Below are 27,891 nucleotides of genomic sequence, written 5' to 3' on the forward strand. Positions count from 1 at the left end.
TATCGACGCTACGTCGAAACGACGTGACGGGAACCCTCTGCGCATTGCGTCATGAAGCACCTCTGTATCCAACCAATGATGAGACGGGACGTCAGAGGCGGGTGACGTCACGGACCAGGAAGCTATAAAGCACACCCAGAACAAAGAACGCTAGCTTCTGTTGTCTTCAGTAAGCGCTATCTGTATCTTGTGTGTCTTATTTGCTGTTGTTTGTCTACCACGTTGCTGATATCTTCGTCTGAGGACAAGATTCAGTTAAAAGCACATCACTATATACATATATATATATATTTCAGTGTAGAAAACAACAATGGCGGAGAACAAGCAGATTTTTAGGAAGTGTGTGCATCCCTGCACTAGATTCATCTCGGGTGGGGACACACACGAGATGTGCGTTATCTGCTTGGGAGCCGAACACGCACAGGCAGCTCTCGAGGGAGCTGTCTGTGTCCACTGTGAACGGCTCACACTGAGAGTCCTGAGATCACGGCGAGCACTCTTCGAGGAGAGTGCTGCGTCCCGTGTTCCCCACGGGTCTGGTCCCGCTGTTGCTGAGGCACAGCGAAGGCTGCGTTCGTGGGGTTCACAGATGGATCTGGTGGAGGGGGTTGAGACGGGCTCTGCCTCATCTCTTCCCTTACCTGCCAGACCCAGTGTCTCTTCTCCGGCGGTGGAAGCACGCTCTGCGGTTTCTTCCCCCCGGAGAGAGGCACCGGCGCTTAATATATCTTCCTCTGAGGAGGTTGATGTAGTAAGCGTCGACCCTGGTGATGAGGGACCGCCATCCTCATCACCAGCATATGAGGAGCTGCTGGAGGTAGTGACGCGGGCCGTCGATAAGCTCAAGATCGACTGGCCCGCGGAGAGAAGCGACACAAATCAAAAAAGCAAACTCGATGAGCGCTTTCTCCAACCTAGGTCACTACCACAGCGTCGGGGTCTGCCGTTTTTTCACGATCTCCACACCGAGGTGTCGAGGTCGTGGAATCGCCCAGTCCAATATCGTGTTTTCAGCCCCCAAACATCCACATATAGTAATATTATGGGGCTGAAACACTACGGCTATGGGGCGATGCCTCCGGTAGAAGAGACGCTTGCGAGCTATCTCTCGCCTGAGTCAGCATCGTCCCTCAAGACCCCGACACTGCCCACTAAGCCCCTAAGAACAACATCGGGCTTGGTGGGCAAGGCTTATTCGGCGGCAGGTCAGGCGGCGGCTTGTTTACATACTATGTCAATATTACAAGCCTACCAAGCTGACCTGCTGGGGGAAATTGACGAGAGCGGGGAAGCTACATTTGAAACGGTTCAGGAAATCCGTAAAGCCACAGATCTTGCTCTCCGGGCCACCAAGGAGACGGCCAAGTCAATCGGCCGCTCTATGGCAGCCCTGGTGGCCACGGAGAGGCATCTGTGGCTGAATCTATCTGATATCAAGGACAAAGATAAAAATGTCCTCTTGGATGCGCCGCTGTCTCCTGTGGGCCTGTTCGGCGATGCTATGTCATCAGTCATCGACACGTAAACAGTCAGCGGCCTTCCAGAGATTCCTTCCCCGCCGCATTAATCCCCCCGAGACTGCTGGGCGGGAGCAGCCTCGGCCGGTAGCCAGCTCCTCTGCTCGTAGAGAGCAACAAAAAGCCAGTGTGGCCACCCGTGCTCCCCCGCAAAAAGCTTGGGGACCGGGGCGGTCAACGCAGGCAAGGCCTTCCAGAGGTAGAACGGATCTGAGGACCGTTATTATCTCTCGGAAGGCCTCGAAGAAATCCTGACGCCAGTCGGCCAGGGTTTCAGAGGGCAGTCCCCCCTGGAGAGGTCCTGATATTAAAACACCAAGTGTCAGCGCCTCTTCGGTGCCCTCAAGGGGCCGTTCTGCCAACCCTGCCACCCAGTGTGCGACAGGGCGCAGCGGTTCCCACCGATCCTCCGAGGAGGGTCGGTCACTTGATTCGTTTGTCTACCGGTGCGCCGGTCCAGACCAATGAGCCAAGTGCTCAAAAAACACCAGAGGCCAGTCTCAAGAGACTGGTTCCCTTAGTAGAATTTATGGAAGAATGGAAACTTCTCCCGAATATTTCGAAATGGGTGCTGCTCATTATAGAACAGGGTTACAGAATACAGTTCGGTTCTCAACCGCCCAGGTTCAACGGGGTTCTTCCCACAGTGGTAACCCCAGAGCAGTCTCTGGTTATGGAACAAGAGGTTATGACACTTTTGCAAAAAGGGGCTATATAAAGGGTTCCTCCTCCCAGCAAGCTGTCAGGGTTTTACAGCCGCTACTTTATCGTTCCAAAGAAGGATGGAGGGTTGCGTCCCATAATAAATTTACGAATACTAAATCGTTCTGTACAAAAACTGAAGTTCAAAATGCTTACACTCAGACAGATTGTCCCACAGATCAGGTCCGAGGACTGGTTTGTGCCGATAGATCTGAAGGACGCATACTTCCATGTATCCATCCATCCTTCTCACAGGAAGTTCCTCAGGTTTGCTTTCAGGGGCGAAGCTTACCAATACAGGGTTCTTCCATTTGGCCTATCCTTATCACCCCGCACTTTCACGAAGTGCGTGGATGCAGCTCTGGCTCCACTGAAACTCCAGGGCATCCGCGTACTGAATTACATCGACGATTGGTTGATATTAGCTCAAACGGAGCAGCTGGCAGCTCAGCATCGAGATGTTGTTCTGTCACACATGAAAAAGCTTGGGCTGAGGCTCAACGCAAAGAAAAGTGCATTGGTTCCAAGTCAGATTACCAACTATCTAGGGGTAGTTTGGGATTCCACCACGATGCAGGCTTATCTGCCTCCTGCTCGTGTGAATTCCATTCTCGGAGCCGTGAATGGGGTAAAGATAGGCCAGTCACTAACTGTGAAACAGTTTCAGAGACTGTTGGGTCTGATGGCAGCTGCGTCCAACGTGATACCTTTTGGCCTGCTGCACATGAGACCATTACAGTGATGGCTCAAGACCAAGGGGTTTTCTCAGAGGAGAAACTCTCTCCACACGTTCAAAGTCTCGCGGCGATGCCTTCGAGCTCTGGCCGTGTGGAGGATGCCTTGGTTCTTGTCCCAAGGTCCTGTGTTGGGGACTTCTCGTCGTCGCAGAATGCTTACGACAGATGCTTCCCTCACGGGCTGGGGAGCGATCATGGGTGGTCGCTCGGCTCGGGGTCTCTGGGAGGACCATCAACGTTCCTGGCACATAAATCGGCTGGAAATGATGGCGGTATTTCTTGCATTAAAATACTTCCTCCCAGACCTGAGAGACCATCACGTGTTGGTCCGCATGGACAACACGACGGTGGTCGCTTATATCAATCACCAGGGGGGTCTACGGTCTCGCCAACTATACTACTTGGCACGTCAGATCCTCCTGTGGTCCCAAGGGAAGTTCCTCTCGCTCAGAGCGGCATATATCCCAGGGAATCAGAATGTGGGGGCAGACGCCCTGTCGAGACAGGGGCCGAGGCCCGGGGAGTGGAGACTCCACACTGAGGTGGCGGAGCTCCTATGGCAGAAGTACGGTCGAGCGGAAGTCGATCTATTTGCCTCAAAAGAGTCGACTCAGTGTCCACTATGGTACTCTCTAACGCACCCAGCACCTCTAGGGCTGGATGCCATGGTGCAGACGTGGCCGAGGCTACGTCTGTACGCTTTCCCCCTGGTTGCTCTGCTCCCAGGAGTACTGGAGAAAATCCGCCAGGACAGGGTCAGTCTAATACTGGTGGCCCCATACTGGCCGACAAGGTTTTGGTTTGCAAACCTAATATCTCTACTAGACGGCTCCCCGATGGAGCTTCCACTCAGACAGGATCTCCTGTCACAAGCGGGCGGTACGATACTCCATCCTCGCCCGGAATTATGGAAACTGTGGGCCTGGCCTCTGAGGGGGCCAGGTTCATAGACTCTGGTCTCTCAACCGAGGTTGTGGAGACCATTCTCAACTCCAGAGCTCCCTCCACGCGGAAGTTATATCTATACAAATGGAAGTTGTTCGTTGCTTGGTGTAATCAACACGGAACGGACCCTGTCCACGCACCTGTAAATTCGGTGCTTCAGTTCCTCCAAGAAAAATTCTCGGAAGGATTAACTCACTCAACACTAAAGGTTTATGTTGCAGCTATTTCTGCATTTCATGTTTCTTTAGGGGGTTCCTCGGTGGGTCGAGACCCCCTAGTAATACGCTTCCTCCGTGGTACTCTAAGACTGAGACCTGTGGTACGTTCTAGGACTCCAGCCTGGGATTTGGCGGTAGTGTTAGAAGGGTTAGCTGAGGCACCTTTCGAACCATTAGAACAAGTTTCTGAGAAGTTCCTTACACTCAAGACCATATTTTTATTGGCAATCTCGTCTCTTAAAAGAATTGGAGACCTGCAGGCGTTATCAGTTTTGCCATCATGTTTGGAATTTTCACCAGGAATGGTGAAGGCATTCCAACACACTAGACCGGGCTATGTGCCCAAGGTCCCCACTAATGTTCCGGGTCCTATTATACTTCAGGCCTTTTGTCCCCCTCCATTTAGGAGTGCGGATCAGGAAAAACTTAATCTGCTTTGCCCTGTCCGGGCCCTAGATACTTATGTCCACAGAGCTGCCCTGTGGCGTAAGACAGACCAATTGTTTGTATGTTATGGGTCCCCTAAGAAAGGGGGCCCAGCGTCTAAGCAGAGGATGAGCAAGTGGGTGGTCGAGGCCATTTCTCTTGCGTACAAAGCAGCCGGACAACCATGTCCTTTGGTGGTCCGGGCTCATTCTACAAGGGGTATGGCGGCCTCTAAGGCCCTGGTGTCAGGAGTTCCCATGTCGGATATTTGTGATGCAGCCGGATGGTCATCCCAGCACACTTTTATTAGATTTTACAATCTAGATATTAACTCCACTCCAGGTTCAGCGGTACTGTCAACAAGATAACAGACATGTATTTGGCTGTACGGCCTAGTTGGGATAGCGTTCCCATCACGTCGTTTCGACGTAGCGTCGATAGTTCCCATGAAAGGGAACGTCTCGGGTTACTTGTGTAACCCTGGTTCCCTGAATAAGGGAACGAGACGCTACGTCACGTTGCCGTGCCCCCGGCATACCTATGAGCGCTTACTTCAGACATATTCCAGAAGCTAGCGTTCTTTGTTCTGGGTGTGCTTTATAGCTTCCTGGTCCGTGACGTCACCCGCCTCTGACGTCCCGTCTCATCATTGGTTGGATACAGAGGTGCTTCACGACGCAATGCGCAGAGGGTTCCCGTCACGTCGTTTCGACGTAGCGTCTCGTTCCCTTATTCAGGGGAGACCCGAGACGTTTTTGATGCATTGATCATTGTAGCCAATCACAGACTTATCTGATGAGCATGTGAACACAATGGCCAATCAGAGGTGTTCAAGAATCCGCTCAACAGCGCTCACAATGCTTGGGAGAAATGCTTGTGGTAATACTTAAATACAGTAATACAGTAAAAACAGTAACACTATTGCAATTTAAAATAACTGTTCTCTAGTTTTATTTTTTCTAATAGGAACCTAAAGCTTTTTCCTCACCAAAAAAAAAAAACATCAACAACTACAAATATAAAATACATGTAATTTCTTATCCTGAAGCAAAAAAAAGAAAAAAGAAAAAAGTGCCTTCAGTTCATAACAAGGACAAAAATGACAACTTTTTATGTTTGCCTCTAACATATCAGTTACACATAATATTCTTTCAAATATTATAATAATAGAATTCTCACTGAATATTATTTTGGCAAGCCAAAACCTGCAAAAATATCTGAAATATTACCATAGTTCATGGGTGACCCATATATTTTTCCTGGTTCACCCTTTTCTCCATTGAGTCCATTGAGACCAGGGAGACCAGATTCACCCATTGCACCTAATAGCAAAGCAAAGCATAGAATCGAGAAATGAAAGAGAAACAGACAGGAGACCATGAATTTGATTTACAGATATAAATGCCACAAAAAGATTTAAGATTCTTCAAGATTATTCACACCCATTAGAGATACTCCTGAATCACCACGGGGACCAGGTATACCCATCATCCCTCTATCCCCAGGTGGTCCAGCAGCACCAGGGAGCCCAGGATCTCCATGTGGTCCTACACATTAACATATTTTCTTTTTAATAAAATGACATTTTAACAAATTTTAAACTAAATCATACATTTATTATATGGCGATATATATCACAGGTTGTAGTACTGCAAAATGGTGCCGCCCTTGCTACAAAAGCTATAACAAAACATATATTTTCTTTTAAATTGTTACATTTATTGTGTTTGTTATATAACAGGGCTGTCCAAACTCGGTCCTGGAGGGTCATGTCCTGCAGAGTTTAGCTCCAACCCCAATTAAACACACCTGAACCAACTAATCAAGGTCTCTCTAGGCATACTAGAAACTTCCAGGCAGGTGTGTTGAGGCAAGTTGGAGCTAAACTCTGCAGGACAGTGGCCCTCCAGGACCGAGTTTGGACACCCTTGTTATATAGTGTTAACTTGACTGTATGAAGATTTTTTTTTTTTTTATATATATATAGTAGTCAGGGACAATTTTGCATCAGAATTCAGTTCACAGCACTTATCATTCATTTCCATGGTATCCAAACAGTGGTTGACTATCGCACAACTCTGAAAGAAATTCAGTGACGTCAAGGCTGTAATGTGATTGGTTATTAAGGCACAAGTGATCCAAGCTGGCAATTATGCTTTCTCCAATGGTAGAGCCATGGACCTTCGTATATCCCAATAATAAGACCATCTCCGGCTGCTTCTCAAATGGAAGGACTGCATCCTAATGAGGCAATTCCTAGTCCAGTCCTTCTGAAGCTTTTAGGCTAAAGTCCTCCTCCGCATTAAACGCTAAAATGAGACGGTCTAGTAAGTGTGCATGGATACATCGCACATGTGCCCGCCCCAACAGTCATGGCACAGAAAAAGTTAGAAAAAATAAGATCTTAGAATCTTAATTTTGGAAAAATGTTTTGCATTATATTAACTAGGGCTGTCAAACGGTTAATCACGATTAATCGCATACAAAATAAAAGTTTGAGTTTGCCTAATATATGTGGGTGTACTGTCTGTAATTATTATGTATATATAAATACAAACACATCCATGTATATATTTGAGAAATATTTACAAGTATATGTATTTATTTATATTTTATATAATTTATATTATATATAAATACATTTTTGTACATAAATAACATATTTCTCTTAAATATATACATTAATTTGTGTGTATTTATATTAATTACACACATTACTCACACATATATTATACAAACTCAAACTTTTATTTTGTATGGGATTAATCGCGATTAATCGTTTGACAGCACTAACATTAACAATCTTTATATTAACTGGCTTTCTTTGCAATACAGAGAATGACAACTGTCTGTGTGGTGACTCACATTGAGACAAAAGCATATTTTAGCAGAAGGACGGGTGATGTATTGACTCATTATTTACGTTTTATTAATTATGAACAAAATAGTTGCAAAGTGTATCTTTAACTTCAATGAAGCACTGCAAAATAAATTTAAAAGGGGACCTATTATGCCCCTTTTCACAAGATGTAATAAGTCTCTGATGTCTCCAGAATGTGTCTGTGAAGTTTCAGCTCAAAATACCCCACGGATCATTTATTATAACTTGTCAAATTTGCCTTTAAATGCAAATGGGCTGCTGCTCCTGGCCCAATTTCCAGAGGATGGAGCTTTAACAGCTCATGCTTTGGTTGCTCAACAACAACAAAGCTGGAGAATCTCACGCAGCCAAAATGACAATTGTTAGTAATGGTGTTCAGCCTTACATTGTTCAAACCGGAGTTGGACACTGATGGAGAGACTCAGGAAGAAGTTACAACTTTTAGAATGCATCTGGACGTTTCTGAATGGTTGGTGGTTAGTTTTAAGCTGTTTTCCTCATGGGGACCAAAAAAAAAAAAAAAGTCATGGTAAACCAAATTCACAATGCAGGGTTTACCATGACCCCACACACTCACTTTGACAATTGTGGTCATCATCTAAGATAAATTGCTTATAATGTAAAAAGAATTTGTTACATTTGGTTATGCATATCGGAAAATGCAAACAAGTTCTATAGAAACTATTCCTATAGAATCAATATCTATAGAAATCTGGTGTACCATAATGATCCATTGATTAATCATTAAGTCCAGTTGGATTAAATAATAGACAAATGTATTAAACTGAACAAAAAGAGATTCAAATTAAAAGTTTGATAGTAATAGCATTATGAAAGGTAGTTACTGTGAATGAAACATTTATATAGATGAAACACTTATTTTGTGTTGTGAAAAAGGATACTTAGTGATTTTGTGCATTGTACTAACACAATTGAAAATATGCTGAAATGTTTGAAAAAGTGCACTTTTGATGATCTCTTGTGATATTAGTACTAAGAGTTTTGAAAATGTACCAATTGCTTGTGAAAATTGCACCAAAGCAATTAAAAAAAAAAAAATCTTTTGTGCAAATCCAGCGTTGAATTGACTCGTTTGTGAAGCAGTCCAGCGTAAAATGACGGCATGATAACAACACTCTACTACAAAAACCCTTCCTCTTCTCTAAAGCAGCTCAACATGGCCTCACCACCTTTGCTGCGTGTTTTTGGGGGGCAGGGTTTATGTACATTTTAGGGTTAGTGATGTTGGTTGTGTACTAATGTAAACACTATTACCTGTCGTAAATGTAGTTTTGTAGTGTGGCTCTCCTTTAGGTCCAGGGTCACCTGGGAAGCCCTGTCACACATTCACCGCAACAGCGTCAGTGAACATATGGTTAAAATTAACATGCACTTTTAAATATCTCTTACAAAGTTCATACAATGCAGATGAGCAAGATTTAAAATATAGATGAAAAGCCATGTCTAACCTTTGTTCCAGGATTACCAAATAGACCAGGGAGACCATTATCCCCACGTTTCCCCTGTATATGTAAAAAACATAACAGAAGAGCCAAACAGTATAATTCAACAAATAAATTAATAATTATTATTAATAATAATGAAGAATTATTAATATTAAATGTACCTTAGGACCTTGAAACCCTTTTCGGCCTGGAAATCCAATTGGGCCCTATGATTATTTTAAAAAATAAACTATATTAACATCTAGTATAACAACATCTATGACTGAAAAAAGTACATAAAGGATGAAGTTGAGTTAAATTAGTTAAATAAGGTCTGAATATGTAAAATGAGGTGAATTGTATGCTAAATTACTAATGTCAGCTAAAGTGTGAAGTGTTGATTGGTTAAAGGATTAGTTCACTCTCATATTAAAATATTAAAATTTTCTCACCCCCATGTCATCTAAGATGTCCATGTCCTTTTTTCAGTCAAAAAGAAATTAAGGTTTTTGATGAAAACATTCCAGGATTATTCTCATTATAATGGGCTTCAATGGACTCCAAACAGTTGAAGGTCAAAATTACAGTTTCAGTGCAGCTCGGTCATTTTCTAAAAAAAAAAAAAAGTATATGCTTTATATTCAACTTACGGAACAACACAGTGGAAGTTCCGTTTTTTCTATAAGTAGAATAGGGAAGGTGTAGGACATACAGCGTAAGCTTTTTGAAGAATACGGAAAACGGAAGCACGTACAAGGCGATCATTTGTGTTTATAAAGCATATACATTTTTATACAGATCATTTAACTAGATAAGACCCTTATTCCTCATCTGGTATTGTTTAAAGCCCTTTGAAGCTGCACTGAAACTGTAATTTTGACCTTCAACCGTTTGGAGTCCATTGAAGTCCACTATATGGAGAATAATCCTGGAGGGTCATTACAGAAACGTCCACTTTTCTGTCCCTAGCCTTTACAGAAACATTACACTTGAGAAACACTTTAGGATTACAATTTTTACATATTTTAAAATGAAACAATATGTTATTTGAACAAGTACACCTTCTTGAGCAATATTTGTTTTTTTAACTAATTAAAAAAATTCCAAGTGCCACAGAAGTGCCCGTCCCCACAGTCATGTACAGAAGGAAAGTGCTTTATTCTGAGCTCAGAAACTATTTTTAAGTATTTTTAGCATTTAAAATACAATAATTATACATAACTATCAAATATATGATGTGAATTACATAAAAACAAACAAAATGCTGAATAAATATTATAAAATATATAATGAATGTAGTGGTCCCCTGGAGTTGTGTCACTGGTGTTACCCAGGGCCGTGCACAGACCTTTTGGGGGGCATGTGCTGAAACTGAAAAAGGGCAATACTTCACTATTATTTATATTTATTCACTATTAATGACAGTTATATAGATAATATATAGATATACAGGGTTTCAGGGCTTCTTTAAAACTAATTACAACAGCAATCTTCTGTGTGTTTGAAGATGTTTATGACTTCACTGTGATCCACTGGGATGTCCCTCTCAAAACACATTAATACACACACATTATATTCTGCGTGATAAAATATAAAGAAGCACAGTGACCTGATGATTCTGTAATGTTTTTAGTTACTACAACATTACTGTAGTAAAACCATGTTTTACTATGTTTATACATGTGAAGATGAGCGGGGAGTATACAATAGGCTACTAGATAAAAAAAATGATCTAGCGAGCAAATACATATTAACATCGTAAACATTAGCCATACTGTGTGACCATATATAATATGATTAAATGTTAATGAAGTGTATCAGCAAATAGCCGGTCCGGTCTCAGGTCGCAAATGCATAAAATATGAAACTTTATAGACATACTAGTGTTTCTTTCGTAAAGACAACGATGTACTTATTCAAACAACAAGATGTTTATTTACCATTGCAAGACGTTCAGCTGCTCTGCAGTGGAAGTTCAGTTCGCTGCACTCAGGGGGCGGAGTTAAGAGGTTTGACTGACACTTTGAGATCAGATCCAAAAAGATTTTGTCACAAGCTGTGACAAAACCATGATTGACAACATGTGGATTGATACCTTGCAGCAGCCATTTTGTAAAATGCATTTTTCATGAAAATTGTCAATGGTGTTACCCGTTTACAGATAAACTTTATTCAAAGCTATTAATTTGTTCTTTTGCATAAATTAGCACTAAGATTGTCTCATTCCAACTTTTCTTTCTCATTGTTAATCCTCCTTTGGTCAGAAATGGCTAAATTGAGGGTATATGGCTAAATTGAGTGCAGCTGAGAAGCAGCGACTTTACAGACAGTGTATTTTACAGACATTTTTTAAATATTGTTTATGAGCTTTTACTGACTGCTTTCACTAAGTGTCAATGATAAGTCTTTGATTGTATACCAAATGTAAAAAATTAGTCTCATCTACTTAATTATAGTTGAAGAATAAGGATCTTTGGTCCTATGTATATGTCACTGGTGATTTATTGTGTCACTGGTGGTACTGTTTTTTTTGTCTGTCACATTAAATAAAATGTGTCATATGTGACATGATGATAATTTTACATCCATTGAATTCTGCTACACTCAAGAATTAAGATTTAAAGGATTGCATCATTACTTTTTTATAACTGTTATTTAAATATTTTCATTGTTATAGCAAATACATGGTTGTGCAAATGAATTATCTTCATTCAATCTCACATTTAACTAACCACATAAAAAAAAAAAAAACAATCTTCTTATTTGTTGCATTATCATTATTATTCTGTAACTCTGACTTCATGTGCTGAAAAAAAAAAATAGAAATAATACTTCATAAAAACGTTTAAAATTGCCAGAGAAGTATTGTAACACCAGTGATAAAAAAATGGCACATGCGGTCTTTAAGTAAATGCACAAAAAAAAAAAAAAAATCATTAAGCTGTCATTTATGTATATTCATAAAGTCAAAGGGTAATATAATAATGTGGTCAAAGTTTAAATTTAAGAAAAAGAAATACATTTTAAGACATCTTGCCAAAGTGGACATTTCTGGAGAATAATCCTGATTTTTTTTCATCAAAAACCTTCATTTCTTTTTGACTGAAGAAAGAAGGACATGGACATCATGGATGACATGGGTAAATTATCAGAAAATTTCATTTAAAAGTGGACTATTCCTTTAATTTTCAATGTTGTGACAGGTTGGTTTGGCATGTTATAAATGGTTTAATTTTTTAATTATTTTTGTTATTAGATTGTTTGTGGTCTTATTGGTTGATTTGAGTGTTAGATTAGTTGCTTTGAGGTGTTATGATCGGAAGTATTGTAGTGGTTTAATTGTAAGGTGAGTAGTCTTACTCTGGATCCAGTGAACCCAATTATGCCTTTCTCTCCTTTTTCTCCTGGAGGTCCTTCAAAACCCTGAGAAACACATGAATAAATGTAAAAACTTGTTTGAAAAATGTTTAAACTAGCACAGATCTCACACCAGGGCTTGCTACGTTAAGTTAATTAGTTATCAGGTCTAATAAATTAAATATACAGTAATACTCACCATTGAGCCAGGAACTCCACAAATTCCCTTTTGTCCCTTATTTCCCTACAAACAAAGTTATAAGTGTTTTTGTTGTTTTTTTTTTTTTTTTAAATCAACATCATTTACTACCTGGCATCCTTATAAAACCTTAAAAACTGAAAACTCATTTCACATGTGGAAGATTTACTTTATCGCCTTTTATATAGTCTTCTGGGTTGGGCTCTACAAATTCAAATGGACCTGGCATCCCCTTAGGACCTTGATCCCCCTGTAAGAGAATTAAGATGACATCATTAAACACACCTTCATGTATTTTGTAAATTCAGCACTACCATGTGAAGTAAATACCTCATCTCCTTTTGGTCCAGGCAGTGATCTTCCTGGGTCTCCCTACAGGAAAGAAAATGTAAAATAATTTAAATGGTTTCATATTACTCACAGATGGCAGAGAACAAGCAGAGGTTCATGCCAAATTAAAAGGTACACTATGTACATTTTTTGTTGTTCACAATGAACAAAATTTAAATAATAAATTTAAATACATAATCAATCCTTCTTCCCAAACACGTGTGCGTGTCTCGTCATATCCGTAAATGGAGAAAAGTTACTCTGGATACTTTGACACGTGTGTGGTGTGGGAGTGGCAGAGGTTAGTTGTCACAACGAGCGAGAAAGTTATTGATCTAAATCCCCAACTTCTGGGGAATCTCCCATTTTAAAAAGAAGCTGAACAGAGGAGAGTCTGCTGCTGAAAATAAAAAAACAACAGATTTTGTAATAAAACAAGAACCAACATCAACTTGAGTTTTCGGAGATGATGAGAACTGAGGGATTTGAAATGTTGTAAAAGCTATGTGCCATTTAAAAAAAAAAAAAAAACTCAACAGGTGAGTAAGTTATTTTATTGAACAAATAAAATGTCACATGTAGCTCTCTAACAGAGTTCATTGTAAAGCATTATCTATTGTGAAGGGTCATTTCATTATGGTTGTTGCAGCGCTGTACTGGAATTTATTTTCAAGGAAGTACCGTGTCTGTTAATGGGTATAGCTACAGTTACATCTTCAGCTAATCAGCTTAAGATCCTTTATACTGGTTATAGCTTTTAAGCCTAGAAGTGAATGTTTCATGAGCAATAGGATAACCATATTCATCCGCATAGTCACACAGAGCTGAAGCACAACCAAAACAATGTTCTTCTGCAAAATGCATGCAGTTTTGTTTTTTAACCGCTAGAGGGCCAATAGTTACATAAAGTGTACCTTTGAATTAATTATGTTAGCAGTCTTGGGCTACTGCACACTATAGTCTGGTTATAGTACTGCAGCCACAGTGACACTTAACAAAGATCTTCAGGTTTTCAAATCAGAGGTAATAAACTATAAACTTCAGTCATCTCAGAGAATGTTCATTGTTGTAAGCATGTACATGCAAAACTCACTGGTGGGCCTCTTGGACCTGGTAAACCCTGAACGCCCTAGAAAAAACAAAGAAAAAGGAGATTAAAAAACAAGAAATCAAATAAAATAATTTAGAAACATTTAGTGAAAGAGATCAAGTAGATGAGCTAAAGTTTGTAAGTTTGTTTGTAATATATATATATATATATATTACAATTTTTAATCTAATTAATTACATGATGTGGCGATTAATTAATCGAATTAATCGCAAATTTATCGTACATCAAATTTGCCTGAGAAATTATCCCCATGACCATGAGGTTGAGTAAATGACTGAATTTTAATTTTGGGGTGAAATATGTTGATTTTTTTCTTATCAATATGGAAATATGAAATTGAAAGTAAACATATGGTCAACTGATGTTTTATGAATAATCTATTTAAATAAGTTAATTTACTGAAGGCTACCAAGAAAGCTAGGTTACTACATTTATTCGTTTAATTCACAATGTGTGCACACATTTTTATTAATGTGGGGTGCGACACGTCACGCAGGCTGTATGACAGATGTATCACTTTTATTTTATTTTGTTTTTCCTTTTTTTTTCTTTTTCACAATGATGAACTATAGGCTATATAGGTGCTCAGCACCCAGGGAAACACATGAGATATTCTCCATTCATTTTAACCAATACAAACGACTGCAGCTTTCAGATGCAATGTTCTTTTCATTTTTATAGTTCACTTGAGGCAGTTACTATGGCAGTTTTAAAGATGCATGTAATACATTAAAGGGATAGTTCACCCAAAAATTAAAATTCTATCATCATTTACTCACCCTCAAATTGTTCCAAATCTGTATAAATTTCTTTGTTCTGTTGAACAAAAAGGAAGATATTTTGAAGAAAGTTTGTAACCAGGCCACTTTGGCGCACCATTGACTTAAAAAAAAAACCTTCTATGGAAGTCAAGGGTGCCCCAAAACTGTTCAGTTTAACACATTCTTCAAAATATATTCATTTTTGTTCAACAGAACAAAGAAAATTATACAGATTTTGAACAAGTTGAGGGTGAGTAAATGATGATAGAATTTTCATTTTTGGGTGAACTAACCCTTTAACACGATAGTGCATCAATGTAACGTGCAGAACGAATCTCTCCACAAAACACGCGCTCTCAAATATAGTGTCCTCAAGGCTCTACTCTGGCTCAGATATTACGTGTGCGCGCTCAGTTATGGACGGTTCGGTTGTGGGCACCAACCGACAGAAACATAAATCAGTGCCTAATATTTGAATGTGATATGTCGTTTAAATCATATCAGTTGATGGGTGCTTTCACGGCAGCCAAAGCGCGAAAGCACGTTTGAATTTAGCAGTGAAAGTTCTGATCTTACCAGTGTTGTCGTAGCTTCAAAGGGTTCAAATTGATCGCCTTTCATATCTTTATGGACATTGTAACTGCATTCTATAGGCTATATCAGAGCCAGGTCAATTCTGAGTGGTTGTCAGGTCTTTGCTACGGCTCTGGGTTATATCACGCAGTGAGTTGTTGCCCTGCATCATCAGGCAACTGTATGCAATGTCAGATGACCTATGTAGGCTTGGGGGCGGGACAATGCGTTAATTGCGTTCAAAAAATGAACGCATTATTTTTTCCGTAATTAATTAATCTAATTAACGCGTTAAGTTCCCAGCCCTAATATATACACTACCAGTCAAAAGTTTGGAAACATTACTATTTTTTTTATGTTTTTGAACGAAGTCTCTTATGCTCATTAAGGCTGCATTTATTTCATAATAAATATAGAAAAAACAATAATATTGTGTAATATAATTACAATTTAAAATGATGGTTTTCTATTTTAATATACTTTAAAATATAATTTATTTCTGTGATGCAAAGCTGATTTTTCAGCATCATTGCTCCAGTCTTCAGTGTCACATGATCCTTCAGAAATCATTGTAATATGCTGATTTATTATCAATGTTGGAAACAGTTGTGCTGCTTAATATTATTTTATAACCTGTGATACTTTTCCAGGATTATTTGATGAATAAAAAGTTTAAAAAAATATCAGCATTTATTTAAAATAGAAATCTTTTGTAACAATATACACTACCGTTAAAAAGTTTGGGTTCAATAATTTTTTTCTTTCTTTTTTTTTGAAAGAAATTAATACTTTTATTCAGCACAGATGTGTTAAATTGATAAAAAGTGGCAGTAAAGATTTATATTTTTAGAAAAGATTTATATTTTGAATAAATGCTGTTCTTTTTAACCTTTTATTCATCAATGAATCCTGAAAAAAGTATCACAGGTTCCGAAAAAAATAGTAAGCAGCACAACTGTTTTCAACATTGATAATAACTGAGCATCAAATCAGTATATTAGAATGATTTCTGAAGGATCATGTGACACTGAAGACTGGAGTAATGATGCTGAGAATTCAGCTCTGCATCACAGAAATAAATTTAATTTTAAAGTATATTAAAATAGAAAACCATAATTTTAAATTGTAATAATATTTGACAATATTATTGTTTTTTTTTCTGTATTTATTATGAAATAAATGCAGCCTTAATGAGCATAAGAGACTTCATTCAAAAACATTAAAAATAGTAATGTTTCCAAACTTTTGACTGGTAGAGTATATATAGTAAAAAAGAAAAGCCTCAGAAATTGTGATATTCAACAAAAATAAACTGTAGTTTAAACAAAAGGAAAATATACATCATTTTACAGATGTAGTGCTTGTAGAAAATGTAGAAAATGCTTCCCTCACCATTTGTCCATCAGGTCCCACTCGTCCTGGTAGACCTTGTGGGCCAGTGAATCCTCTCGATCCCTTTGTGCACATGCAAACAGAGACACAAGACAAACAAAGCAAACCTAACTAATAAATAAAACGGCAATAACATAGAACTATATTACATCAATGTAATATACTCATGTAAGATCTGCTTTTGTGCACTTAGTACATACTTGTGGTCCAGTTATTCCTGGTGATCCATCAACACCCTGTGAATGAGGGTCACAAGTTTACAGATTTGTTAGGTATAAAAAGATAAATATACATACAGGCAAAATAAAATAAAAACACCTATAAATATATCAACTATTGTATTGTATTTCGAAATCAAATGTGTTTGCTTTTACAGTGCTCAGCGTAAATGAGTACACACCCTTTGAAAATTAACATTTTAAACAACATTTTCAGTTTTACTCAAATTAGGGTGATGCAAAAATGAGTACACCCTACTGTGTCTCTGGAGAAAAGTTAAATTTTGGACTACAAATGTCTAATTTAACAAGAATTCAACCACAGGTGAGTCTAATTATTCATTACACAGGTGTCCAGCAGACAGTTGACTATAAAAGGGTGTTTATACTGTCAGCAATAGCACCACATGGAAGAGAAATGTCACAAGAAGCCTCTCCTAAAGCCCAGGCACAAAAAAGCCCATCTAGAGTTTTCCAGGGCCCATGCTGACAAAGATGAAGACTACTGGGTCTCTCTACTCTGGAGAGATGAGACCAAGATAAATGTTTTTGGAACTGATGGCTTCAAAACTGTATGGCGTCGCAAAGGTGAAAAATGCATGGTGCCTACAGTGAAACATGGTGGTGTCAGTGTCCTTATGTGGGGCTGCATGAGTGCTGCTGGTGTCGGGAGCTGCATTTCATTGATGGCATCATGAATTCACAGATGTACTGCTCTATACTGAAAGAGAAGATGTCTCCATCACTCCGTGCCCTTGGTCGTCGTGCACTTTTCCAACATGACAATGATCCTAAACGCACATCTAAGGCCACTGTTGGATTTCTGAAGAAGATCAGGGTGAAAGTGATTCAGTGGCTCCTGATCTGATCCCATTCGAACACCTATGGGGAATTCTGAAGAGACAAGTTGAGCATCACTCTCCATCCAGCATCCAGTCTCTAAAAGAGGTCATTCTTGAAGAATGGAAAAAGATAGATGTTGCAAAATGTCACCAACTTGTTCATTCCATGCCTAGAAGATTCGGTGCTGTCATTAAAAATCATGGAGGCCATACAAAGTACTGGATGTAGTAGTTTTTGTTGTGGGGTGTACTCATTTTTGCATCACCCTAATTTGAGTAAAACTGAAAAATATGTCCTCTAAGTTATATTATTAACCTTACTTTCATCTTATAAGTTAAACAGATGTTATATTAAACTTAGTCTTGTCAACATTTTGGAAATTGTTTTTGTGTTCATTGAGATATTGTTTAAAATGTTACTTTTCAAAGGGGGTGTACTCATTTACGCTGAGCACTGTATGTGCCTCGGCAAAAGTTTCACATAAATAATTTTGGCACTGCTCATTTACAATGTTTAAAATATGAAGACATGCATTTATGGCATTATACGTACAGGAGTTCCAGGAAAGTAAGTTATCCTATAAGAGGCGTCTCCTTTGATACCTTTTAACCCAGGTAGTCCCTAAAACACATGCAAGTAAAAAAGAAGGGAGTCATGGAAATAATTTAGTTAAAGCAATCGTAAAAATGATCAAATATCATAAAAGTTGCAGACAGCTCTGTTATTGCTGGTTTGAGAACCAGAGGTAATGGTTAAACTGAATAAACCCAGTCAACAGGAAATCAAAATGACATCCCTGCTGAAAAATCCAGCTAAAACCAGCCTAAGCTGGTTGGCTGGTCTTAGCTGGTTTAAGCTGGAAGTAGCTGGTTTAAGCTGGTCTCCAAGCCTCCTAGTCTCCTAGCTAACCAAAACCCCTCTAAAACCAGCTATGACCAGGCTGGGAGACCAAACCAGCCTGACCAGCTTAGGCTGGTTTTATCTGGATTTTTCAGCAGGGATACAGGGCGTCTCAATCAGCTCGCAAGCTCGTGAATCAGTATATCGTGTACCCGAATTCAGGCACTAGTAAGGACAGTAAACGATGCTGGTTCACTACACATTGGGACACTGATGACTCTATTTTGGGCGACATGACAACGTCCTCATTGTACAACATCATTATTGGCAATTATGAACAGCAGAACTGATATCTTTCTGGCATTACTTGTAATGTTATTTAAAGTACAATATGATAAATACTTATTATACACATGTAACATTTCAGCCGTAAATAAATTATAAATGTTAACTAGATTGTTTTCAAATTACCTGTCTAAGGATGTATATTTATGCTGAAATATAATAAAATAATGGTGTCTGTTTTAAAAACATATATCGCGTGTCGTTATCAGTCGTTATGTTTAGTGAGTTGGCTCACGTGATTTAAGTTTCGCGCTTCAGAACTTCCGTTAAGGGAGCATAGTGAGCATCGATGAACCCTGGGTTTTGCAGTACATTGTGGGTCTTTTTAGGGAGCTAACGATCCAGTGCACTGGAAGGATTCTGCGATTGAGACAGCCCTTAAAATGGCCGAATCCCTAATCAGTGCCAAAGTCCCTTTAAGACAAGTCATTTCACTCGGCGGCCATCTTTGAAACGCCTCTCGGGCATCCTGGGCATCATGCAATCTCTTTGAATGGGGAAACATCAAATTCTCCAAAACTGTTCGCCAACCTTACGATTAAATTTCATATTTGAAATCACCAATGAAATCTAACAACAACCGGCTCATAAATTTAGTTTCTAAACGCTCAAATCATGACAAAAAAACTGTTTTTTTCAGGCTGGATCAAGCTAATGCACATGCGCAGACCTAAATGCGTGTCTCTTCGGAGACTCGCGTCTGACTGTTTCTATAGAAACTGGTGATTCTAACGGCCGCTGAAGTGACGCGATGACTTTACCAGTCGGCGATTGGCTCTTATTTAGAAGGCGGGACTTATTCCGCCATTTTGCGCGTTACACTTTCTCCCATTCAAAACAATACGAGTGACACGTCTTGTGTTATCTTATAGTCTTTGTCAGTGCCCTGACTCCTGGTCTAATTGTAAGCGAATCATTGTTACAGTAAGAAATTTTTATTTTTATTTTTTTTGTAATATTTCTTTAAAACTTGTTCCACCTGTGAAACGACTTTCCTTTTCAGTTTTTAACCCCTCTCTTCCTGACCACTTTTCACTATCCAATCGATTTCCAAATCCCTATGGACAAAATCAATCTCACCATACAATTTTTTTCTTGTTGAATATCCTGTTTCACTATGAAATCAGACTATGAAAGTAAAATGGATTCATGTTGACTTGAAGAACTTTTTCACATGGGGATGCTGGCTAAACCTATGTCTTACCTTGGGTCCTGGGAGGCCAGGTCGTCCTACCTCACCATCCAACCCACATTCCCCTCTGGTTCCATTACAGCCATCCTTCCCTGGAAGCCCAGGAAGACCACGAGGCCCTGGATGACCCTGGAAGATGACCAACATAAGGTGGTATATGTCCATATAAAGTTAAACATGCATTATTACATGCATAATTACTAATTAAAACTATAATATAATATAATTTTAAATTTTAAATAACATAAATAATATTAGTACTAGTAGCATACTAGTAGCCTATACTGTATGTATGTATTGTTAACTATATCAAATATCATTTTTTTTTCTATTGATGAATACTGCAGACTGTCACTTACAGGCACTCCATCTATTCCACTATGGCCATCAACTCCTCGAACACCCTATTACAAAAGAGTGCAACAGAATGAAGGTCCTTGTATTGATTCGTATGAGAATTGTGTGTGGGTGGGTACGTGTGCGTTTCTGTGTACCTGGTCTCCTGCCGGGCCAGAATCCCCAGGGAATCCTATGAGTCCACGTTGACCCTTCTCGCCATAAAGTCCTGGGATGCCAGGCAAACCTGGGGGCCCCTGGGGACCCTGCCGACCTAAGTCGCCAGGATTTCCCTGGAAAACAAGAGAGAGAGAAGAAATATAATATATATAATGATATTATAGGGATATTCACTGCAACTCTACCATGGAAAGTCCCACTTTAAAAAAAAAAAAAAAAAATTTAAAGTTCATTTTCTATCATTTGTGACAGTATACAGTATTGTCAGAAGGATGTGGAAATCCTGGGCTGGTGTGCTTACACGTGGTCTGCGTTTGTGAGGCCGGTTGGATGTACTGCCAAATTCTCTGAAACGCCTTTAAAGACGGTTTATGGTAGAGAAATGAACATTCAATTCACAGGCAACAGCTTTAGTGGACATTCCTGCAGTCAGCATGCCAAATGCACGCTCCCTCAAAACTTGCAACATCTGTGGCATTGTGCTGTGTGATAAAACTGCACATTTTAGAGTGGCTTTTTTTTGTTGTTTTTGTGGACAGCCTAAGGCACACCTGTGTAATAATCATGCTGTCTAATCAGCATCTTGATATGCCACACCTGTGAGGTGGATGGATTATTTCGGCAAAGGAGGAGTGCTCACTAACACAGATTTGTGAACAATATTTGAGAGAAAAGTGAAGTGTCAGTGAAGTGAAGTCAGTGAAGACATTTATATTGTTAAAAAGATTCCTATTTCAAATAAAAACTGTACTTTTTTAACTTTCTATTTATCAAAGAATCCTGAAAAAAATGTATTACCATTTCCACGAAAATACAGCACAACTATTTTCAACATTGCTAATAATAATAATAATAATAATAATAAAAAAATATTTGTAAGCAGCAAATCAGCATATTAGAATGATTTCTGAAGGATCATGTGACACTGAAGACTGGAGTAATGATGCTGAAAATTCAGCTTTGCATCACAGGAATTAATTACATTTTAAAATATATTAAAATAGAACATTTAAAATTGGAATAATATTTCATAATATTACAATATATTTTTTACTGTTTTTTGAGCAAATTAATGCAGCTTTGGAGAGCATAAGAGAATACTTTTTTATATTTTAAAAAATCTTACTAACCCCAAACTTTTGAATGCTAGTGTGTTTTTACAAAATCACCACAAGGGTGTGACAAAACATAAAGAACATCATACATGCACGACACTGCTGTGTGCCAGTGCCTGTGTGCTCAAGTGTTTTTGGTCAGTGATGTTAAGTGCTTTGTGCTTAAGTGTGATGTTTAGTAGTTTTAAAGGACAGTTCATCATTTACTCACCCTCAAGTTGTTCCAAACCTGTATAAATGTCTTTGTTCTGCTGTGCACAAAGAAAGGTATTTGGAAAAATGTTTGTAACCAAGCAGATCATATTGACTATACCACATATTTTTTTCCCCTACTATGGTAGTCAATGAGGGGCGAGATCTGCTTGGGTGAACTATCCCTTTAAGCGCTCTCAGCATGTGTAAGTGTGATTAGTGGGTAACTGTGTTGTACATATACTCGTAATGAAAGACGACTGTATGTAAATGCATTTACTATATACTATATAATAACTACAATTCTTTGTAATGTTTTGGTTCTGATCTTCAATGCATTGTGTTAGTCTAATTAAAAAACAAATATTTGTACAAAATGGGTGGGGTGTAAAAAGACACACAAAAAAAAAACCTTTTACTATATAAATAGTTATGACTGTTGCGTGAGAATGAATTAGTACATTTCATGAATGACTGACTATCCAAAAGAGCTCTGAATGAAACAACACACACTGGCGGGAACTGAGACCGCGCACACACACACACACACACACATACAGAAGGGAACAACAGTGGAGCACTGGGATTTGGCAGAGTTTATATATATATACACCAAAAATACTTAAAAATGTAGTGGCAAAGGCAAATATGTCAAATATTTGACTGAAAGCAGTGCACGCGCACACACACACACATCCTCTCCTCTAGCACACGTTGCTATACAGCCTCCCTGAATGGGAGGAAAGAATAATGTTAATTGCAGGTTCTTCCCACAGCTGGTTTGTGACAGTTTCAGAGCACTGTTAATTAAAATACCAGGAACGATTCTCTCTCTTTCTCTTCCTCTGGTCAATCTCTTGAGCTGACAAAGCCAAAAGATATCATCCTCTATTTATGCAAATACACATAAACTTCCAGGAGCTCATTGCTTCTATCTTCAATTAAATTGCTAACAATGATTGTAAATTAATTGCCTAAATTATTACATTATTAGCTAAATGCATTCTTTAAATTGTAATGTTGACATTCTCTGTAAAGCTGCTTTGAAACGATATGTATTGTGAAAAGCGCTATACAAATAAATGTGAATTTAATTGAATAAACAGGGAATTATTTATTTATTTATTTTTTTGATGACTCTTTTGGCTTGAAAGGCACTGGATTTGACTTTGATCAAACTTAATAGCAAAACACAGGAAGGACACGTCAATGATTAAAAAAAAACTAACTGCAGACAAAACTAACCAACTGTGTTTTCTCAAAGCATTGCATTTTCACTCTCTACTTTGCACAGTTTTATACTGCTACAACATATATGCTTATAATCAGGTTCTATATATGTATAAGGGAACGAGTATGTCTTATGTTATACACAAACGTTCAAAGGTCTGAGGTCAGATATTAATAGTTTTTTTCAGCATGGATGCTTTAAATTGATCAAAAGCAACAGGAAAGACTTTCATAATGTTAAAAAAAAAAAGATTTTGATTTCAAATAAATGCTGTTTTACTTTCTATTCGTTAAAAAAAAAAAAAAAAGTGTCACGGTTTTCACCAAAATATTAAGCAGCACAACTGTTTTCTACAGAGCCCTGGACATGACATGCAGGAAAAAAGTAAAGAAGAATAAGAAAATAGTAAGCTAAATTGTGCGCACGATTTATTACAGAACTGTCACTGTCCTGATCGGACCACTGCTGTGCTGTCATGAAAGTTTATCCTTTGCATGTGTTTTAAGCCTTGCCAATTTAAACATTCAAGTGCAAGAAGATGCAAAAGTTAACTTGTGCGCGCCATGTGAGATGTTTTGTGTGCACATCTAAAGCATGTGCCCAGAAAGCCACGTCTGACAGCACTCAAATACTGAATTGAGTTCTCTTTCACGTCTTCTGCTTGAATGGTCAATTTCACACAAAATTATGTATCCTAGTGAACAGTCGGTTATGTCTTAAGTGAAAGCAAACATTTGAGAAAGTACACACGTGTAACAGTATATTGGATCCGTGCATTAGTCTTAAAGTGACAGCAGCCTAATATTCCTGCTGTCTGTGTTTTTAATGTTAATCAAACAACTAAAGACTAACTGCAAAAAAACTGCAAAATTCACTCAGCGCTCTTAACTGACCAACTTTTGTAAATTTAATAAGCATTAATCTATACAGTGAAGACCATTCAGTGATTTTTTACATTTGATTATTCAATTTCTGTACTCAATCTTCATATAACTACTGTTAGATCTATCTGAAAAATAACTGTTTATTTAATTGGAATATTTACTATTGTGTTTATTAGTGATGTTGCTAATAGTTTGATTATTTGACCTCATTGTATTACAGACTATTTACTTGACTTTAATAGTGTTTGAAATTTATATTTTATATTATAATTATGTAGATTTTTTTTTTCATTTGCATTGTTCTTGCATTCCATGTAAAAAGTTTAGCAAGTAAAATAAAATATTTACTAAATTTACTAGCCAATGGTGATTTGAGCTTCACTGTGTCCATAGAGGGTTGAAAAAATCAAAAGTTCTAGCCCTTTCAGACAAAAAAGTGAAATGAGTAAGCCTCAGGCTGAAGGAAATGAGAGGTCAGTCAATAAATGGGAAAACAAAGTAACTTGCATTGCTTATTTGAAAAAGTAACAGATCTTTTATTGTACATTTAAAAAGTAATGCATTACTTTACTAGTTAGTTAAAAAAAGTAATCTGATTACATAACTTGCATTTCTTGTAATGCATTACCCCCAACACTGCTGAAGATGAGTAATGGCTGCCGAAAATTCAGCTATTTAAAATTGAATTTTTTTGCAATATTACTGTTTTTATAGTATTTTTAATCAAATGAATGCTGCTTAATGAGCATAAGAAACTTCTTTCAAACTTTTGAACAGTGCACATAGGTTATCTTCCGACAAGACAAGCGTTTTAAATATACCAACTAAAAAAAAAAAAAAGACAACGGATCATGTTCTGCTTGACTATGATGTGAAACAAGTATGAGAATGTGTGTGTGTTAAGCAGCATGCACTCAGTGGTTGTGACAGAGGTAGATCAGTGTGCGTTTAGGGTGTTCACAGTCTTTCAGTAAAATCAATGACTGTGATAATTACTAAAGACCCAATGGATTCCCTCAGCAACACACACACACACACACACACACACACACACACACACACACACACACACACACACACACACACACACACACACACACACACACACACACACACACACACACACACACACACACACACACACACACACACACACACACACACACACACACACACACACACACACATCCGTACACCTCTGCTTTACGATTAGGGCTTGCACAGCAAAATACAGCTGTCCACACCATCACACATGACTCCTGAATCATACAGACATGTATTCACATGTGAAATATAAAGATCAATAGAGCTGTTCAGGTAGTAGTACTAAAAACCGGAAGTGAAACATTTCTTATTATTATCATAAATGGTGAAAACAGTTTTGCAATTATATTTTAGGTTTTTTGTTTGTTTGTTTGTTTTTGATGATGATGATGATGGGTATATTATGGGTTTGATTCCCAGGGAGTGCATGAACTGATAAAATGCATTTAATGCAAGTCACTTTGAATAGAAAAAGGGCGATATTTCCGGTGAAAAAATACCTGCTTGTACAAGACCCTATAATCCCGTTCATGCAAACATTCCACCGTTATAATGACAGTCATGCAAATGTGCTCAAAATTCTCCCATAATCTCCTCCTAAGACTTCCGCTAGACCAACACGTGACACACCAAGCAAAGCACAAAGCTAGAATTCACACACAGCAACACAGCAGACACTTACATTAAAGCTGAGCCATTTAATTCAATTAGATATACTTGAACATACACACTTGAATATTGATCTCTGAGAGAAAGATAGGCGACATGACGGGTAGTATTATTATTTACAATAAAAACAGGCTGAAAAAAGCATGCAAACACACACCTCACACTCTCACACCTCTCATTAGAGACAGTACAAGCTGTAGTATCTCTACACTTTATTGTAGAGATCTGTAATATCTCTACAATAGAGTCTGTATGAAGGAAGCCAGAGAAAGTGTTTCACACTCACACAAATGCACAGACGCTGAGTGCTGCATTAATAGCTCAGAGGTCAAAGACTAGACTAGCAGGCATGTGGCCTGAGGCATGTGAACTTGTAGCAATAGGCCTAATTTTGGAACAACAGAACTAAGACACGAGAGACAAAGTAATACAACTCAGAACACACACAAACTGGGTACCTTGCTAAAGGTTAAGCCAAAGACTATAGACATAGAAAGACGGTTCACTCCTATTAGTTATGAATGGGAGAAACTGCAACGCACAATATGGTGGAATACATCCCGCCTTCTAAGTAAAAGAGCCAATCGCTGATTGTCAAAGTCATTGTGTCACTGCAGCTGCCGTTAGAAGCTCTGGATCCCCTAGAAACCTGAGACTTGTGCTTAGGATTGCACATGAACATCTTCTAGCCTGAAAAATAAGCTTTTTAATGCTATTTGAGTGAACAGACTTTGAGTTGTTGAGTGAACAGACTTTTCTTGAAAGGGACTTTGTTAGGCAGCTTATTCTTCTAAGCAGATTACTGGTTATTACTTCACTAGGACTCACAACATGTGGAAATGGTCAGAACGGTACACTAGTTTACTAAATACTGCATACTTTTTACAAATATTGTATAAAACGGTAAAAATTCGGGGTCAGTTAAATTTGTTAAATGATTTTAAAAAGTCTTATGCTCATTAAGACTGCATTTATTTGATCAAAAAATACAGTAAACGCAGTAACATTGAAATATTAGTATTTATTAACAGTAAAATATTATTGTAAAAGAACTGTTTTCTATTTTAATATATTTTGAAATGTAATGTATTCCTGTGATGGCAAAGTGTCACGATTCCTGTTACTTCCCGGACTCCAATTCCCATAATCCTCTCTGCCTGTCACCTGCACATACTCCACACTAATCACTAATCACCACACCCAGCTGCAGCACATTATCCAGACTATTTAAGACTCACACACTCACCACCTGATTGCGAAGTCTTGTTTCACCCTGTGTACAATTCCCAGCATTATTATCCTGTCTGCCTGCCTGTCTGTCTGTCTGTTACCCGTTTACGATTCTCTGCCGCCTACCTTTGGACTGTGTATTGTTTCCTATTCCTAACCTGTGATAGCCATCTGCCTGCCCCGATCTACTGCCTGTGCTGTGACCACGATTCTGCGTGTCGCTTGCTTTTCCTGTTTGTTCCTGTCTGACCCTGCTTGTACGACGCTCACTTTTAATAAAAGCTTGCAATTGGATCCCGCTTTGTTACACAACGCTGAATTTTCAGCATCGTTACTCCAGTCTTCAGTGTCACATGATCCTTCAGAAATCATTCTAATATGCTGATCTGCTGCTCAAGAAATATTTCTTAAACTGTTTCCTTTTATGGAATTTTTTTAGGATTCTATGATGAATAGGAGGTTCAAAATAATATTTATTTGAAATATATTTTTTTGTACCATTATTAATGTCTTTACTGTCACTTATAAAATGTTTTTTTTTTTTTTTTTTAAGAGAAAGAAATGAAGTAAAAATCTTACTGAGTCTAAACGTTTTAACAGTAGTGTGTATGTGTGGATCTATAATATTCTTTAAAGTTCCACGCACAAGGGAGATCATTAAAATCTTCATTTGTTGTATTTAATACATATTTAATACATATATAAATGTGTGTGACTGTACTGAAGTGTGTATGTGCTGTATTTTAGCTAATTGATGAGCCCTCATCCCACTCCATTCCAGGGATTTTTGGGATATTTCCAGTCCTCCATTCCTCCTGCACTTTGAATAATACAATGGAAGTGTTCACTATATCACCACCAACAAAATGAACGTGTGTGTGTGTGTTTGTATGCAAATTTGCATTAGCACATGACTGCTAGAGTCTGATTATCTGTTCAAAAAAATGGCAGTTATGTCAAATATTTTCAATACAGATA

At 38.4% G+C, this 27,891-nt stretch overlaps 1 protein-coding gene across 1 annotated transcript in view; it reads right to left on the minus strand.

Moving 5' to 3' along the window:
* Window positions 1–27,891, minus strand: part of col4a4 (collagen, type IV, alpha 4) — a 73,651-nt gene that overhangs the window by 38,492 nt on the left and 7,268 nt on the right. The window contains exons 3-18 of the mRNA XM_067364395.1: window positions 20,527–20,661; window positions 20,392–20,436; window positions 20,045–20,161; window positions 18,208–18,276; window positions 16,795–16,830; window positions 16,595–16,657; window positions 13,851–13,886; window positions 12,758–12,799; window positions 12,597–12,677; window positions 12,428–12,472; window positions 12,232–12,294; window positions 9,054–9,098; window positions 8,896–8,949; window positions 8,702–8,762; window positions 5,988–6,092; window positions 5,775–5,867 (exon numbers count right to left, since the gene is read on the minus strand). Coding sequence (XP_067220496.1) covers window positions 5,775–5,867; window positions 5,988–6,092; window positions 8,702–8,762; window positions 8,896–8,949; window positions 9,054–9,098; window positions 12,232–12,294; window positions 12,428–12,472; window positions 12,597–12,677; window positions 12,758–12,799; window positions 13,851–13,886; window positions 16,595–16,657; window positions 16,795–16,830; window positions 18,208–18,276; window positions 20,045–20,161; window positions 20,392–20,436; window positions 20,527–20,661 — 1,090 coding nt within the window. The remainder of the gene's footprint in view (window positions 1–5,774; window positions 5,868–5,987; window positions 6,093–8,701; window positions 8,763–8,895; window positions 8,950–9,053; window positions 9,099–12,231; window positions 12,295–12,427; window positions 12,473–12,596; window positions 12,678–12,757; window positions 12,800–13,850; window positions 13,887–16,594; window positions 16,658–16,794; window positions 16,831–18,207; window positions 18,277–20,044; window positions 20,162–20,391; window positions 20,437–20,526; window positions 20,662–27,891) is intronic.

Source organism: Chanodichthys erythropterus, chromosome 17 (genome assembly GCF_024489055.1).
Source record: "Chanodichthys erythropterus isolate Z2021 chromosome 17, ASM2448905v1, whole genome shotgun sequence".
Taxonomy (NCBI): domain Eukaryota; kingdom Metazoa; phylum Chordata; class Actinopteri; order Cypriniformes; family Xenocyprididae; genus Chanodichthys; species Chanodichthys erythropterus.